The sequence below is a fragment of the Linepithema humile genome, chromosome 6, assembly GCF_040581485.1.
Source record: "Linepithema humile isolate Giens D197 chromosome 6, Lhum_UNIL_v1.0, whole genome shotgun sequence".
In the NCBI taxonomy this organism is placed as follows: Eukaryota; Metazoa; Arthropoda; class Insecta; order Hymenoptera; family Formicidae; genus Linepithema; species Linepithema humile.
In genome coordinates this window covers 11,250,143-11,266,923 of record NC_090133.1, presented here as the reverse complement: position 1 = coordinate 11,266,923, position 16,781 = coordinate 11,250,143, and the positions used below count along the sequence as shown (strand labels likewise).

The window sequence follows — 16,781 nt, the reverse complement described above, 5'->3', positions numbered from 1 at the left end:
TTAAAACATTAGTCATTGCTCCTTCAATATCTTCATTTTCAATTATAATATTTTGTTTATTAGGAAGATGGACTGGTAAACGTACTATTGTATGACTTTTATCTTGTAATTTTTTTTCAAGAATACGCCAACTGGCTTCTACAGATCCAACATATCGAGTTTCTATAAAATTGTGTATCTCATCATGATCAATAATTATATTTTCTGTTATTGGCTCAATTGTTATAGCAGCAACATCATGTCCCTTATAAATATATTTATATAAATATTTAACCGATTTAATACTTGAAACTACTTCTACATTTATGTGACTATTAAAAATAATTGATAAAATAGGACAATATGGAACTACATAACGATTATCAACTATATATCCTCCAGGTCGTTCAAAACTCCTGCCATTATCTCGTCGACGATAATAAGGATAAGCATCGTTATCCATTCTAGTCTCCTCAATATATGGTTTAGGATAATTTTTTGAGCATTTTTTATTTACCAAACACCAATCACCACAAGGTCCATGAATCATATGTCTCATAATTATGTATGTATACACTATGTGTGTATGTATACACATGTATAATTATGTATGTATACACACAATTGAATGAATTTCATTATATCACACGTCCCCCTTGTAACCATACAATTTTTATCTGAACATTTTTCTTCTAAACCCATTAATTTCACAATAAATCACTATAGTCTACGTTAAATCACACATACTGTTATACCTGTTTTTTTATTATAAAATATTATTTATATATTATATATAATTTTTACAGTAACTGAAGGATTTGTAAGAACTAATATAAAAAGCATTCATAACAATAAGCTAAATAAGCTTATTGGTTGTGGAGCGATAACTGATGGGATATATAAAATTGAAGTACACGTAGTAAATTTCGACGAGGACAAATTCTATGAGTTAGATATTAAAAATGGAGACAAAATTAAAGTAACAGGAATGATGAGCAATACAGGTATATAATGTTATATAAATTAATGTATAAAGATTTAAGGTTCTCTGTATTAAATACAAATATAAATAATCAATGCCAAATAAGAACCACGCACGGATGGATTTGCGAATGTTAAGAAATTTAATTTAATTTATGTTCACTAAGCACAATATTTCTTGGTGTTTTACCAAGTATTAAAATTAATTGATCTTATTTTTGAGATACATTTCCATTAAGAGTATTGTGCTTAGTACACATAAATTAAATTTCTTAACATTCGCAAATCCATCCGCGTGCAACTATTATTTGCCATTGATTATTTATATAAATTAATGTGTTTCTATGTATAATATATAATATACAGGGTGGTTTACACCAAATACTACTCAGTTTACGTCATTATTATTATGCGTAGCGAAAAATGATTCAAATAGAGTTGAATGATTTCTAGCGGAGGAGCATTCTTATGTTATTAGTTTTTTCCTGTAAATGGACGTAGAAGTCATATGAAAGTTATTAATTTTTTTTAAATAAGATTATATATTACTATGCATTGAAGATAAAGATTGAAGGCTGAAGATTAAAATTTGACTAATCAGGACAAAGAAATTATAACTCCTTTTATTTTGATTAGCCAAATTTCAATCTTTAAACTTTATTAAATAATTTTTAATATCTTATCTCTTTATCTTATTGTCTTTTCTTTTTCTTATTAAATTATCTTCATTATATTAAATTTTGTTTTTGTTTTATTGCTTAAGTTTTTCTATATATGCCCGAGTTCTAAAAGTTATATATATATATATATATATATATATATATATATATATATATATATGTATATATATACAGGGTGATACACGCAACTCGCACACCTTAAATAACATCCACAATTTTCGAGATAGAAATAAATGCTTCATGTAAAAGTTGTTTGGTTTGAAGGGAAGAAAAAGATAGAAATATTAGTTTGACCTTGAGCAAAGGCGCCTCGGAGATTTAAAGGTCATCATTATTTTTTTAAATGGAACTAATTTTTTTATACAAATGGATTTCTTGTAATATTCTGCATAAAAAGTTATAAGGGTCACATGGTCAAAAATTATATCGTTTACGAGATATTTAATATCTAAAAAAGTGACTTATTTTATATAAAATATAAAATAACTCGTAAAATATTTATTTTTCAATAATCTTACTCTAATACTTTTATGCACAGAATAATGAGGTGAATCAACTGATGCAAAGAAAACGCATGATTATTTTTAACAAAAATGTGCAACCTTGCAATGTATACTGTTTGTTATAAACCATGGATTTTTTGCACCAATTGATTTGCCTCATTATTCTGTGCATAAAAATATTAGGGTAAGAGTATCGAAAAATAAATATTTTACAATATTTTATATTTTATATAAAAATATGTCACTTAGATATTAAATATCTCGTAAACGATGCAATTTTTGGCCATGTAACCCTTATAACTTTTTATGCAGAATTACAAAGAATCCATTTTTGCATAAAAAAATAAGGATAATTCCATTTAAAAAAATTGTGATGACCTTCAAATCTTCGAGGCGCCTCTACTCAAGGTCAAACTAATATTCCCATCTTTTTCTTCCCTTCAAACCAAACAACTTTTATATGAAACTTTTTTTTATATGAAACAGAATATTCTTGATTGAATATTTTGAGAACTTAATGAATTGAGAACAAATAATATTCCAATAACATCCAAAACATTCTTAGTATTACATAGAATATTCTTTCCAAATATTCTTAGAACTTATAGAAGAATCTTGTTAGAATATTCTCCGAATATTTTGTGCTGTCTGGGTATATATATATATATATATATATGTATATTAATCTATGTTAAGGTGCTAATAATTTTATATAATAATATATTTTTACATAAATTTTACAATAGAACCGGCATACTTTACAATAAATTCAGTAAATGATATACAGAAGATAGATGGGCACATGACTCTTCCGAATTTATTAAAAGGAGTAAAAGTCCCAACAAAAAGGAAACATGAAAACGACAATTTATCACAAGTAAATAAAATGTCAATATAATAATATATAACAATAATAATAATAATAATGATAATGATAATGATAATGATAATATTTATTTGTTAAGTCTTCAGAATATTCTTGATTGGAATATTCTAAGAACTTAACAAATAATATTCAAATAACATCCAAAACATTCTTAGTATTACATAGAATATTCTTTCCAAATATTCTTACAACTTATGAAAGAATCTTGTTAGAATATTCTCCGAATATTTTGTGCTGTCTGGAACAGAACACTGCAATTACAATGCAATAATATAATATTATTAAGAACATTATAAGAATATATAACTGTATAATATACAGTATGTATGATTTAACGTGGCTTGTAGTGATTTATTGCAAAATTAATGGGTTTATAAGAAAAATGTTCAGACAAAAGTTGTATAATTACGAGGGGGATGTGATATAATAAAATCTATTCAATTGTAGGTGGCGCCATTTTCTAGATATCTTTAATAAAACCATTTTTTTAAATGGAACTACCCTAATTTTTTTATGTAAGTAGATTTCTTGTAGCATTCTGCATAAAAAATTATAAGGGTATATGGCCAAAAATTGCATCATTTACGAGATATTTAATATTTAAATCTGACATATTTTATTTAACATAAAATTTAAGATACTTCGCAAAATATTTATTTTTCGATAATCTTACCCTAATACTTTTATGCACAGAATAATGAGGCGAATCAATTGGTGCAAAGAAAACACATAATTGCTTTTAAAAAAAATGCAATTTGCAATGTTCTTTTTGTTATAAAACAACCATGCATTTTCTTTGCACCAGTTGATTTGTCTCATTATTCTGTACATAAAAGTATTAGGGTAAGATTATCGAAAAATAAATATTTTACGAGGTATCTTATATTTTATGTCAAAATATGTCAGATTTAGATATTAAATATTTCGTAAACAATGCAATTTTTGGTTATGTTATAATTTTTTATGCAGAATGTTATAAGAAATCTACTTAGATAGAAAAATTAGGGTAGTTCCGTTTTAAAAAATGGTCTGATCAAAGATATCTAGAAAATGGCGCCATCTACAATTGAATAAATTTCATTATATCCTCCTCATAACCATACAACTTTTGTCTAAACATTAAAGATACTATTGATTTGACCTTGGGTTACATTGTTAAGGTCACATAAAAATCATCGCCATTGTTTTAAATAGAACTACTACCATAATTGTTTTATGTAAAGATTTCTTGTAACATTCTGTATACAAAGTTTTAAGGGTAACATGACCAAAAATTGTATCTTTTACGAGATATTTAATTAACAATTATATAAATTTGACATAAAATATAAAATATCTCGTAAAATATTTACTTTTCGATAATCTTACCCTAATACTTTTATGCACAGAATAATAAGACGAATCAATTGATATAGAGAAAACGTATGGTTTTAACAAAAAATGTATAACTTACAATGTACTTTTTGTTATAATATATAAAACGCATTCATAACGCGAAACATGCGCTTTCTATACACCAACCAAATGATTCGTCTCATTATTCTGTGCATAAAAGTATTAGGGCAAGATTATCAAAAAGTAAATTATTTTACGAAATATTGTATATTTTATGTCAAAATACATCAAACTTAATTAATTAACAAATATCTCGTAAATGATACAATTTTTGGTCATGTTATCCTTATAACTTGTAGAAATTACTACAATGTTATAAAGATATTTTTTAGTTATAAGGATTATTAACTTTGTAGAATATTATAAGGGATCCATTTTCCTAAAATAATTAAGGTAGTTCCGTTTAAAAAATGGCGATGACCTTCATATGACCTTAAAAAATTGATTTTTTTTGAAAAGTAATTTTATCAATACTTGCGTCCCTTCGGACCATACAATTTTCACTTAAAACATTTTCCCCTATCTTTCATATTGTCCAAAATATTGGGCTCGTTACGTTTGAAATTGTTCACCCTATATATGTATATACTATATATTATATGTAATGTAATTATATATATGATAAGGATAACGATATATAAAAATGTAATAATATACAATAAATTATTTTCTTACAGGCTCAAGCAAACATTGAAGCAAAGAAAATTTCACAATAAAGTGAAGAAAAATATGTAATATGAAGTGTTTAATTCAATTCTTTAATTTAATTCTTCTTAATTTAATTCTTCTTAATTTAATTAATAATTATTAATATTTAATTATTAATATATTTGTAATGTTTTAAATAATTATTGGTGTATGTTATTACCTTATTAATAAATTAAGTAAAACATTTAATTAATATCTTCAAATTTAATTATCTTTCTAATATCTAATATATATAAACATATTTAAAAAATTTTTGAAAATAAATATAATTTGAGTTTAGATCAATTTCTATATATGTATAATAAAATATTTTTGGACAGAAAAACTCTATATTTTAAACAATTTTATATTAAAAATAAATTTAATGAATAATTTAATTAAATATATATACACTTATTATTTGGATAAATTAGTATGTTATATTTTACCCGTATTATATATATATATATATATATATATATATATATCTTATTCTTTTTATAATACATTTATTATTTAAATAAAATAAAAATCAATATTTTGCTCAAATTAAAATAAATGTAAATATATATAATAATATATAATATATATATAAATTATATATAAGTAGGTTATCATAAAATCTTCCTATTTCTCTCTCTCTCTCTCTCTCTCTCTCTCTTCTTTTTCTTCTTTAAATTTAATTTTTAAATTTTATAAACGTTGTACATTAGATCTAACGGTGTCTTTAAAAACTTAATAAAAATTCGTGGGAGAGTTTGAGAATCAACATGAGTAAGATAAATTAAAGTTTGGAAAAAGTAAGAATATTAAATTTTTCTTTTATTTATTTTAATGTGTTGTTGTACATCAAGAAATAACAAAAACAAAGCACATCATAAAAATTAAGTGCTTAATTAGTATGCAGTATGAAGATTTCTTTGATTGCAATAATATCAAGATATGAAAAAACCAGCTTTTGTGACATATAGAAATGGGTTATATAAAGAAAGATAAGTACATTATTATATATCCGTGATTGATTAATATATTACAATTAATTTAAATTATTGGTCAATTTCTTATGACTTACAACTTAATTACGATTCTATTGTAGAAATAGTTATATAGTTATATAGTAAATTGGTGGTAAGATATTACGCGAGAGAGAACATGATCGACGTGGTTTTCATTCTGATAATAATACGAAACTACAAACTTTTGCCAATTTTTTTCGTATATGTAGAATTGTTTATTAATTTTTTTATCATAATAATTTGTTTATTGTAAAAGCTCAACAGACATACAATTCAGATATTTTCTAACAAATTAATAAAATACTTTGTTTGCAAATGCAGTTTATCATCATACTAAAAAAGTATTATCTAATATTTAATTTGAATTGACAATTTACATAATATTAAAAAATTTTATTTAAGAATTAAAAAAAAAAAAAAAAAAAAGATAAAAAAAATAAAGATGTCTCTAATATATTATTCAAAACATCCAATAGAATATACATCAAATAACATTCATAAAATAACGCTACACAAGCCAACGTTGTAGTTGCATAAATAAATTAGGCCGGTATTCATAGTCAGATCATATATTTAAGGGTCTGGTTCTTTCTTAATATTCCTTCTTCATTTTCTTCACGCTCTCTTACTTTTCTCTCTCTTTCCCTCTCTTTTTCACTTATACTCACTCTCTCTCTCTCTCTCTCTCTCTCTTTCCTTTTTCTCTTCTCGTCTTCTATCCTGATGGAATACAAAATGTATTAATATACGTATTAATCAATCAATTAATTGTAATATATTAATCAATTAATTAATATGTATTAATCAATCACGGATATATAATAATGTACTTATTTTTCTTTATAACCCATAAATATTTCTATATGTTACAAAAGCTGGTTTTTTCATATCTTGATATTATTGCAATCAAAGAAATCTTCATACTGCATACTAATTAAACACTTAATTTTTATGATGTGCTTTGTATCTCTTTGTATTTCTTGATGTACAACAAACACTTAAAAGTTAAACTATCTAAACGATAAAATAACCGTACTTCCCGAGTCAAACTGTTAAACTGTCAAAATAAGTGCAATAACAGTTACGCAGATACGTGAAATCAGTATAAAAAGAGAGCCAATCGGCATCGCGGAAAAGAGGCAACAATACTTTCGAGATATGCGAGAATCGATGTCATGCACTTTTTCAGATAGGATTTTGTTATTTTAATTAAATTTTTTTAAATCAAATTTTGATCAGTTTTATTTATACATTTTATGTATATTTTATATATGTTTATTTTGAATTTGCACCTTGAATAATATATCAGTTACTTTTCATGTTGGTGATATATTAAAAATTTAGATAATTATTAAAATATAAACATATTGGAGTGTCTTTTTTGGAACTTGGCCAGACCTTATCATTTATGAATTTTTGTGCTATAGTAAGTATAGATACAGTAAACAGTCTGTGAAGTAATATTCACAGTTTTCGATATTCGGTGTATTGCAATATTTTATTTTATAATAAAATATCCTTCTTCCCTGAGTGTCTACAATATAATATACAAGTGTGATTTAATTGCTTAATTTTGAAAAGTAATTGATTAATGTATATAAATAAGAAATAACAATTTTTCAGCATTTTTAAATGTGAAATAAATTTTAGTTTTCAGTACTGCTAACGTACGTAGAATTATTTTTTGCAATATTTGGTAATATGTTCCCAAGAAAATAGTAGTCCTGGTACTGTATTCATGATCAAGTTTTTCTTCTGAAAGATTAAAACAAAAAATTGCAAGTTAATGCAAAAAATATAGTAAATTATCAAAAAACAAAACATTACACTTAATATCAATAAAACATTTTATTGTTAGACATAAAATGAATAAAGAACAGTTATCATTCTCAAACACAAAATAAATAAACAATAGTTATCATTCTCAATAAAATAAAATAATCTCTCATAATATATAAATAAAGAACAGTTTTCAGTCTTTGAGATACAACATAAATATAAATGTTTGAAATACAGGTACAAGAGATAAATGTATTAAATAAGGCAAACAGAAGATTAATGTACGAAATATATAAAATACATAAACACTAAAGTAATAGAACAATACCTTAACAATATTATATTAACTATCAGTCAATAATACTTTATGGAGTATCAAATTGTTACAATCTACCTATTAATTGACATTATAATGTATGGCCATTGTTTTACTGGCATAATTTTTTTTCATTTTTAAAGTAATTTTTTTTTGCGTTTTCAATTTAAAAATAACAAATCGACTTGCAATTTTTCGTTTTAAATTATGGCAATCCGGTATTGTGTAATGCACAGCTACGAATTTTTCAAGTAAATATCTTTTCAAGTCAATGTTACTTTTAAATAAATTTGTTTTTCCGTACGCTCTAAACATTTCTTCCATTTTTCTAAAAAATTCGAAAGTCAAGTGATTCACAAAAAATAAAGTTTCTTTATCGTAACATCGTAGTGCCGTTAATCTGTTATAATGTGTGAAAGAAGCTTTTTTGTTTCCGACACATGAGAGACAGTAATTACAAGTTTTTTGTGTTTTCGTAATGCTGGTAATAATATATCCAGCTACATGGTGTGAAATATTCAATTCTATTATATCCATAGTAACTTCTGTCTTTATAACATATTCGGTAACTGGTTCATCATCGATTCTGTCTGATACATTTTTTTTAAATTGTTTAATGGTTGTCAAAAAATCAGGTAAAAACTCACGATCATCGTGATTGTAGTTACTAGTAGATATGTTTCTGATATATTGAGATATTGTTGTTAACTTTAAGTTATTTTTAAACTGAAGAGCATTTAAGATACAATGTTTACTACGCAGAACGGAAAAAAGATTTTCAAGACAATCCTGTGTAAATCGGCCACCTAGTACATAAGTGAAATTTTTTTCCCTTAATAAGTATTCGGTCACATCTATTAATGATTGGGTAGTTAAAATCATTCCTTTTTGAAATGACTTCCAATCGCCTTTAACACCAAAACTGAGTTGTGAAATCAAATCTATAAATTCTCTAAGAAAATTAATGATTTCATTATATTTATCCAAATTGTGTCGACTAAGAGCAAATGTAATTTTTCGTGCACTAACAATGTCAAACCATTTACAAATTTGTCTCACCAGCCACGAAGTTGTCTGATATTCAGGTTTCAACGCCTCTGCCAAAAATTATAAGTACTAACTGCGTGGCTCATAACATGACAGGAACTTTTAACTCTCATTTTTAAAAAATGTGATGATCTGTCGAGATATTCTGGTCGCAATTTCGGTGCCAAAAGCAATGAAGTGTTTTTTTGACGGTCTGATAATTCAGTAAAATGTGCTGAAAGTGCTGCATTCGTCGGTAAATTATATTTTTCTACGTAATATTTAGGAATCGTGATGTACTTGTGGTTAAGCATTCCTTCTTTAAAGTTTTTTAACGCGTGTAAGCTATCGTGAAAAAAAAATAAGTGTCGAGTCTCATCATATGGGTGTACACATTTATTTTTATTTACAGAATGACGTGAGACATTGATGTTAAATTCTCTCCACATTGCTTGATTGGCTGAACCCATGTCAGAAACAATCTCTTGAACGAACAATCCTATTTTCTCTGCTTTCTGAATAATTTCAAGAATTATATTTTTATACACGGAACCGTTTGTATTTTTGGCTGTATAATAATAAGCCACAGTTTGTTTCCACCTGTGCCCTATGCTTGCTAGCATAAAAACTAAGCCATTGGTCGCAATTTTGTTGTTATTATGCTCGGGTAAAGTTACGCGTCCTATACATATGTATTAGTGGATATGTCGAAAACGGTACCTGCTGATATATTTATTTCATCAAGCACAAGTAAACAATCTTTATCTCTATCATTTTTCAATTGCGAGACTTTAATTTGTAAAAATTCGAAAACTTCATGAAAAATTTCACTCTGAAATTTTAAATTTTCAAGTTTTCGATTGAGTGTTTGCAATGAAGGAAGTGGAAAACCGTGCTTTAATAGTTCTTTGTAGCCAGATAACCCGCATGAAAATTTCAATTGATAGGCTTTGACTAAAGTGGAATCACACCATTTTGGCATTCTTTTATACCTACACCCCAACTTTTTTATTTGGTCATCATTGAATATATATATTCTTTAATGCACTCGAAAAATGTTTTTGTATACCTACTTCTTGTTGCAATTTTGTTATTTTTTTCCTGTATTTTCTTTGTAGGCGTTTGTGCTTCTTCTTCATTGCAAACCTCAATCTTTCTGATTTTTGCAACTTTTTTTGCAGTTGTTCAATGACTTCGGAATTGCCTGAAGTAATTGACTCATCTTCAGTTTCTCCCTTGGTTTCATCCGTTACAACGTGATCCTCTTCATATAACATTTCGTTACTGGTAGTATCTGGATCATAATTTTCAAAGTTACGAGTTTGTGTGTTGGGTGTTGTCTTATCGGAAATATTTGTTACTGGATTTCTTGCAATTTCGGATTTGCTTTGTAATATTTTTACTTCTTTATTTGCCGATACGGTAAACACCGATATAACTTCTTCAATTTCAGTAGACACTGTTGGCACTGAAAACAAATAATATTTTACACAACTCTGTTAAAAATTTTAGTCTTAATTAGAGAGGGAGAGGGAAAGGTTGTAAGAAGTTTTCGTAAACAAAAATGTAAAAACTTGATCACATACTCTATACATACTACTGTACTAAATCGACTATATAAAGACCACTAATTTTTCTTCCTACACGTAAAAATATATATTCATTTCATTTTTTTAAATATATTATCCGCTAATAAATCGATTAGCTTTTTGGAGTACACGATCAGTGATCGAAGATCTAAAACTTCTATGTAACTGTGCATTATCAAAATACGATTTGCGGATACGTTATCGCACGTAGTATTATATATTAATAACACTCTTTCACTACAATTTTTGTGAACTATCTTTTTTACTTACCATTAGTGATTTTCTGATGCTCTTGCTGAGTCACAAGTTCACCAAATATTGTTGGCACCGCAGACGATTTTAATTTTTTGGATCCATCAACTCGCTTTTTCTCCCACATGCCAGCTGTAAAGTGAAACTGAAAAATGGAAGTATTTAACTTAGCTTTTTTATTATTCTATTACTGATCTGCAGTCATTGATTTTAGTAAATAATTTTTTAAATTATATAAAAGTAGAAAAACCATAACGCACCTCGCATAATGCAGCACAATAATTAAACTTTTTATTTTCCATTCCACAATTTGCCAGCCATGTACGTAATCGCTGTGGATCTTTTGGAAAATTACACATTTTTGAACCATTTGCGTTTGAATTCCTGCAGCCTTTTGCAACACACGTGACCATTGTAAAAATATTCTGAATAGACAATTAAGCATTTTAAGTGTTTAAAATTGGTATTTTAGTAATTGTGAATAATTATAAAAACAATAACTTACCTTACTTAATAATTTACTTAATATTACTATTTTGCTTAATAACTTACTTATAATTAAAAAAAACATAACTATTTGACTTTACATAAATCATGAATATAAATTTCACAAAAGTAAGGTTATGCCCATGCGTGTCAAGTACTCAGAAGGCTTCGCTGCCGGAAACTGATCGTAAAATGGCGAAACCAATCAAAGAGAAGAACCAGCATTGACTTCACTCTCCTTTTACCCACTCTAGTTCCTCACTCTCTCTCTCTCTCTCTCTCTCTCTTTTGTCCTTTTTTTATCCTTCAATAAAATTTAAGAAATTAATATATATTTATAGTGTAAGTATAAGCTGTATTATAATGAATATTTAATTATATATATACAGGATGTCCGATAATTGCTGAATCACCTATCAGGTGCAGGTAGAGCGGGTTAAACCGAGTAGAAAAGTCCTCTATCGTTTTGCGATTTCCACAATAATTAATGAGAAATTAATTAAAGAAGATCGGCCAATTTGCGCGAGTCTAAGCGCGCGGCGAGAAGAGACAGCCCGTTGTTACGTGGTCGCTAGGACGCAAGGATCTAGCGTTCAACACCGCTCGTATGTTGCCGTTGTCAATTGTAGAGCGCTCCTTCCAACGCTTCATCGCGTGCCTAGTAACCAAATAACAATGGACTGTACCGCCACGGGTCTCTTCTCGCTGCGCACTCAAACTCACGCGAATTGGCCGACATTTTTTAATTAATTCCTCATTAGTTATTGCGAAAATCGCAAAATGATAGAGGACTTTTCTATTCGGTTTAAACCGCTCTACACCCGAGAGGTGATTCAGCAATTATCGGACACCCTGTATATATATATATATAAACTGACTTTTTTTCTTGGATGCTTCACCGGAATTCAAAAATATATGTTAAAAAAGTAATCCTCAATTTTTTTCAGATTTTTTTAGCGAGTTCTAAAGATCGCTAAAGTCGTGTGAACATGAAAATCGAGATGACACACTATTTTAATTTTTTTAACCATATTTTATGAAATATTGTGCAATAATGTCTTGTGTGCAAACGTACGTTTGTATTTTTAATTTTTAAATGTTCGCAATAATATTATGTGTGCAATGTGTATGTGCGCAATAATGTCATGTGTGCAATCTGTATGTGTACAATAATGGCTTTTGTGCAAACGTACGTTTGTATTTTTAATTTTTAAATGTGCGCAATAATGTTTGTAGGCAATCGCTCTGTAGACAATCGGGAATGTCGGCAATTGAAGCTGTTGGCAAAATGTTGTGGGCAAACGAAGCTGTTGGAAAATGGGAATGTAGGCAGTTGAGATTCTCCCGTATTATAATAGTTCAAGAGTTTTTAGTAAATTGGTAGAGAGTTATAAATAATTTAATCTAATAATATTGTGAAAATTAGAAAAAATTTTTTATGTTTAATGTAAAAAAATAATGTTCTTACAAAAATAGTAAACATTTATCTGCTTTGTTATTCGCAAAATTATAAAAATTATTAGATAATTAAGTAATTTAGATAATAAAAAGAAATAAATGACTTATAATATTTAACGTATCATTACGTAACATTGCGTTAGGTTGGTAACATCAATTATATATAGTTGGTAAATTAATATTTTTTTAGAACAGTTTGAAATGTTTTTAATGTGCTGCTTAACACCTTAAAAATAGATATTGCTTTTGAGTTTCATTAAACTGTTAATAATATTACAAAGTAAAGTGTTGTGCTTGCTGAAAAATACAATAGTGTGTTGACATTTGATGAAATTCAAATATCATCGAGCAATTGCAAATATCTCTCAAAGTCGATCTCTCAAATGAAGATTCTTATTTGTAAGAAATTAAAATACATTGATGATTTAGTTTCATACAAACAACAATCTCTATTTGAGAGATCAACTTTGAGAGATATTTGCAATTGCTGGATGATATTTGTTAAAATTCATTTCTTTAAAATTTTTAAATAATGTAATTAAGTACTTGAAATTTTAAAGAAATGAATTTTAACAAATATCATCGAGCAATTGCAAATATCTCTCAAAGTCGATCTTTCAAATAAAGATTCTTATTTGTATGAAATTAAGGTACATTGATGATTTAATTTCATACAAATAACAATCTCCATTTGAGAGATCGACTTTGAGAGATATTCGTAATTGCTCGATGATATCTGATAAAACTAATTTCTCTAAAATTTTTAAATAATGTACGTATAAATAATAACAAAAATATAGCAGATAATTTCAGCATTAATAATTTTGTGCGTTGACTTATGTATAATATTTTTTTTTACATTGCCTGGATAGCTTAATATTGAGCTAATAATTATAATTTGATACTCTATTTACTATTTTAATGCTGAAACCGTTTTAATATTAAGCTATCCAGCCAATGTGTAAGAATTTGGACAAAAGCACTAGGGAACTTTTTAAATCTTTCCCGGTGGAAGTGTTCTTTCGAAATATTTAACTCTTGCGGCGAAGAGATTTTTCGCCACGTCGACGGTCCTTCCCGACAGCGTGTTTCCGGTCTCGCGTGCGCGAGCGACTCCGAATTAAACCGGCCGAAATAAAACGTCTGTACACTTGTACTTGAGAAATCACTTTATTTGGAAGGAAATACGTATAATTGCCGGCTCCGAATTACAACTTTGATTTCGGTTGCCAACACGACTCGACTCGTTCCGAATTATTATTTAACGACTAGCCAGTGGTTTTCCCGACTCGACTGGCTTCTTCGACGACTACTTTACGAGTGCCTCGCATGGTCTCGCACGGAAACTATTCCGTTCGCACGCAGGTTCTCGATTCTTCGAGCACGTTCCATTAAGGGGTGGATTTCCGCCAAGGACCCGCTAAATCCGGTCGATTATTCCGGTTCGATAATCGATTGCGCTCGAGGCGCCAAGCGTTTTCTGAGCTGCCAGAAGGTGGCGCTCTCCCGCGTTCGATTCTGGAAGTTATCTTACAATGTAAAAAAAAATATTATACATATGTTACGTCCTGATCAGACTTCACAATTCTTTTCTTTTCATTAAATACCAGACCTAGTAAACGCGGGACCAACAAAAACTCTTAAGAAATATTATAACGCCAGAGCTGTTTTTCTCACGAGACACCAGGAGTTCGAATCTTCTCACAGAGAAAAATAGCAAGGGGCATGGATATTTCAAAATACCTTGGCCGCTCAGCGTGCCTATCGTCGCCAGAAAAACCGTAAAAGTCAAAACTTTGCGATAGCTGGAGTCCTTAACCGACTCCAGACGGTTAGAGTAAGAGATAAAAAGAAAAACTGACACTAGCTAGTCATATTCTTGGATTCCACCTACGGGAACCCTAGCTAATAGATAGGGTTTTACCGAGTAACGATCGGGCAATGACCGCAGTCGCATGCCGAGAAGGCGACACCTGATACGGCGCACGTGTTCAGTAGGTCTGGGAAACCGAGATGCATTAGTCGCACTCTCCACGCGACACCAAGGGCACGCGACAGTCGTAAACAGTCAAATTTATTAGATCAGTGACCCAAGACTTTGCGAACTTATATACCGATTCTTAACCATCCAATCCGAAAGCCGGGAATCGGGGGCAAGCACTTCTATAGACCACCCATCATTCCATCGTATGGTCTAAAGACTACGCCCACCCAGATCTTAAGACACTGAGATGCACCCCACCTATACTAATTAACACCAACCGGGTTACGCCACCTCAAAAACCTACCCCCATCATATATGGACCCGAAACGACGCTATTCCTTATTCGTTAGGGCCTCTTTCTTCCTATCCCATTTCAAGTAACCTAATCATCTAAACCCAATCCTATTAGCTAAAAATGACGCCATCCTTCCTCACATTAAAAATCTTCTCGCAAGACTAATTCCTATTCGATCCCCGCCTCAAAAACCTAAGATTTTCCAAAGGGATCTACCCCAAGGAAAAGGTATAAAAACCCGTGTTTTGGTGGCTCCACACACAATTACACACAGTTCTTCAAGCAGTTTTTGCGCAGTTTATTCCGTTTAGCTCAGTTTCTTGAAATAGTTTTTCGAGTAGTTCGGGGGCGCGAATCAAAAAAGTAAAATTAGTTGATACTTTGTCGCGACCAAGTGGTGCATCTCGAGTAGAGGGTCCATCGCTCTGACGACACCATCCCGCAGCAGGGTGCCTACACGTTTACAAAAAAAAGGATCCGACGCCTATACAACACCATCCCTCAACGGGGCGCCCGCTCAGAATCACCGAACCTATTCAACCCGCTCCGAAACTACCCTGCAACGAGTAAGTTAGTTCATTTGTTTTTTTCCCTCTCACTGGTATTTTCTTTATTCCTGTTATGTGCTTTGTCCCTATTTTGTTTAAAATTTTTTTGCTATTTATCAGTGAGAACCGAACATTCGCCGCGACCCAGCAATCGTTGGAACCGTTCAGACCTCTCAGCATTCGCTCTCTGCCTAGCCATATTTTTCCCTTCGTATATTAGATACGCGGCGAGGGTCACCGTAAGACCCGTTAGAATTAGGCGACACTCGTCATATAACTCTCGTACAAGCACTCACACGCAAACCGACCAACCTCCTGTATTACCATCGATTCCTCAACCATCTCCTCAACCCTTTCCCGTGTTCGATCTTCCTCTACTTCCTTCTCCTAGGTCTATCTCTCCGTTCCTTGAAGAGCTCCTGGAGTACAGACCCCCTTCGCCTGTTCCGTTTCTATCCTCTTCCAGTAAAGGCTCAACTGGAGGAATTCTCACGTAACAATCCAAAGTTTAACAACATATCCGTCAACTCCGAAGCTACTACCATAGAATACGTCGAGCTTCCTCCCCATCTTCCTCATCCTGAATTCACAGGGTTTGACTTCCAAAACTTAGTCCTCTCCTCTGAGGAATAACACACACACACACACACACACACACACACACACACGCGCGCGCGCGCGCGCGCGCGCGCGCGCACATTTGTAAAGAATACACAATAAAATCATAAGCTCACATGCGATTAAAATTTAAGTTTTTGTATCCAAATTAAAAATTCAATTAAATTAAAATGTTAAGTCTTTAGTAAATTAAAACTTTTGTTCTTTTTCATTTAACCACACCTTCCTCGTTCGTCACCCCCTCACACCTTCCCTCTCAAATTGCGCACAAAGGTTCCGTCCCGGGTAAAAGGGATTCAATTC

General features: G+C 29.9%; 1 protein-coding gene and 1 long non-coding RNA gene across 3 annotated transcripts in view; one reads left to right on the top strand and one right to left on the bottom strand.

The window, feature by feature from the left end:
• LOC137000897 (uncharacterized) overlaps positions 1-3,349 on the top strand; it is a 46,522-nt gene extending 43,173 nt beyond the window's left edge. Inside the window, exons 2-3 of the long non-coding RNA XR_010891066.1 lie at positions 786-983; positions 2,890-3,349. This is a non-coding gene — a long non-coding RNA (uncharacterized lncRNA). The remainder of the gene's footprint in view (positions 1-785; positions 984-2,889) is intronic.
• A 6,767-nt stretch (positions 3,350-10,116) lies between these two features.
• LOC105674038 (uncharacterized) lies at positions 10,117-12,907 on the bottom strand. 2 transcript variants are annotated; one of them, XM_067357340.1, is made up of 5 exons: positions 11,963-12,907; positions 11,595-11,879; positions 11,350-11,514; positions 11,108-11,234; positions 10,117-10,716 (listed from the first exon to the last, which is right to left on the bottom strand). In XM_067357340.1, exons 2-5 carry the CDS (start codon positions 11,658-11,660, stop codon positions 10,268-10,270), a joined length of 807 nt encoding a protein of 268 aa, XP_067213441.1. In that variant the 5' UTR covers positions 11,661-11,879; positions 11,963-12,907; the 3' UTR covers positions 10,117-10,267. The 2 variants fall into 2 exon arrangements, with proteins under 2 accessions (XP_067213441.1, XP_012225512.2); XM_012370089.2 differs by lacking the exon at positions 11,963-12,907 and having other exon boundaries at positions 11,595-11,906.
• Between the last annotated feature and the right edge of the window lie 3,874 nt (positions 12,908-16,781).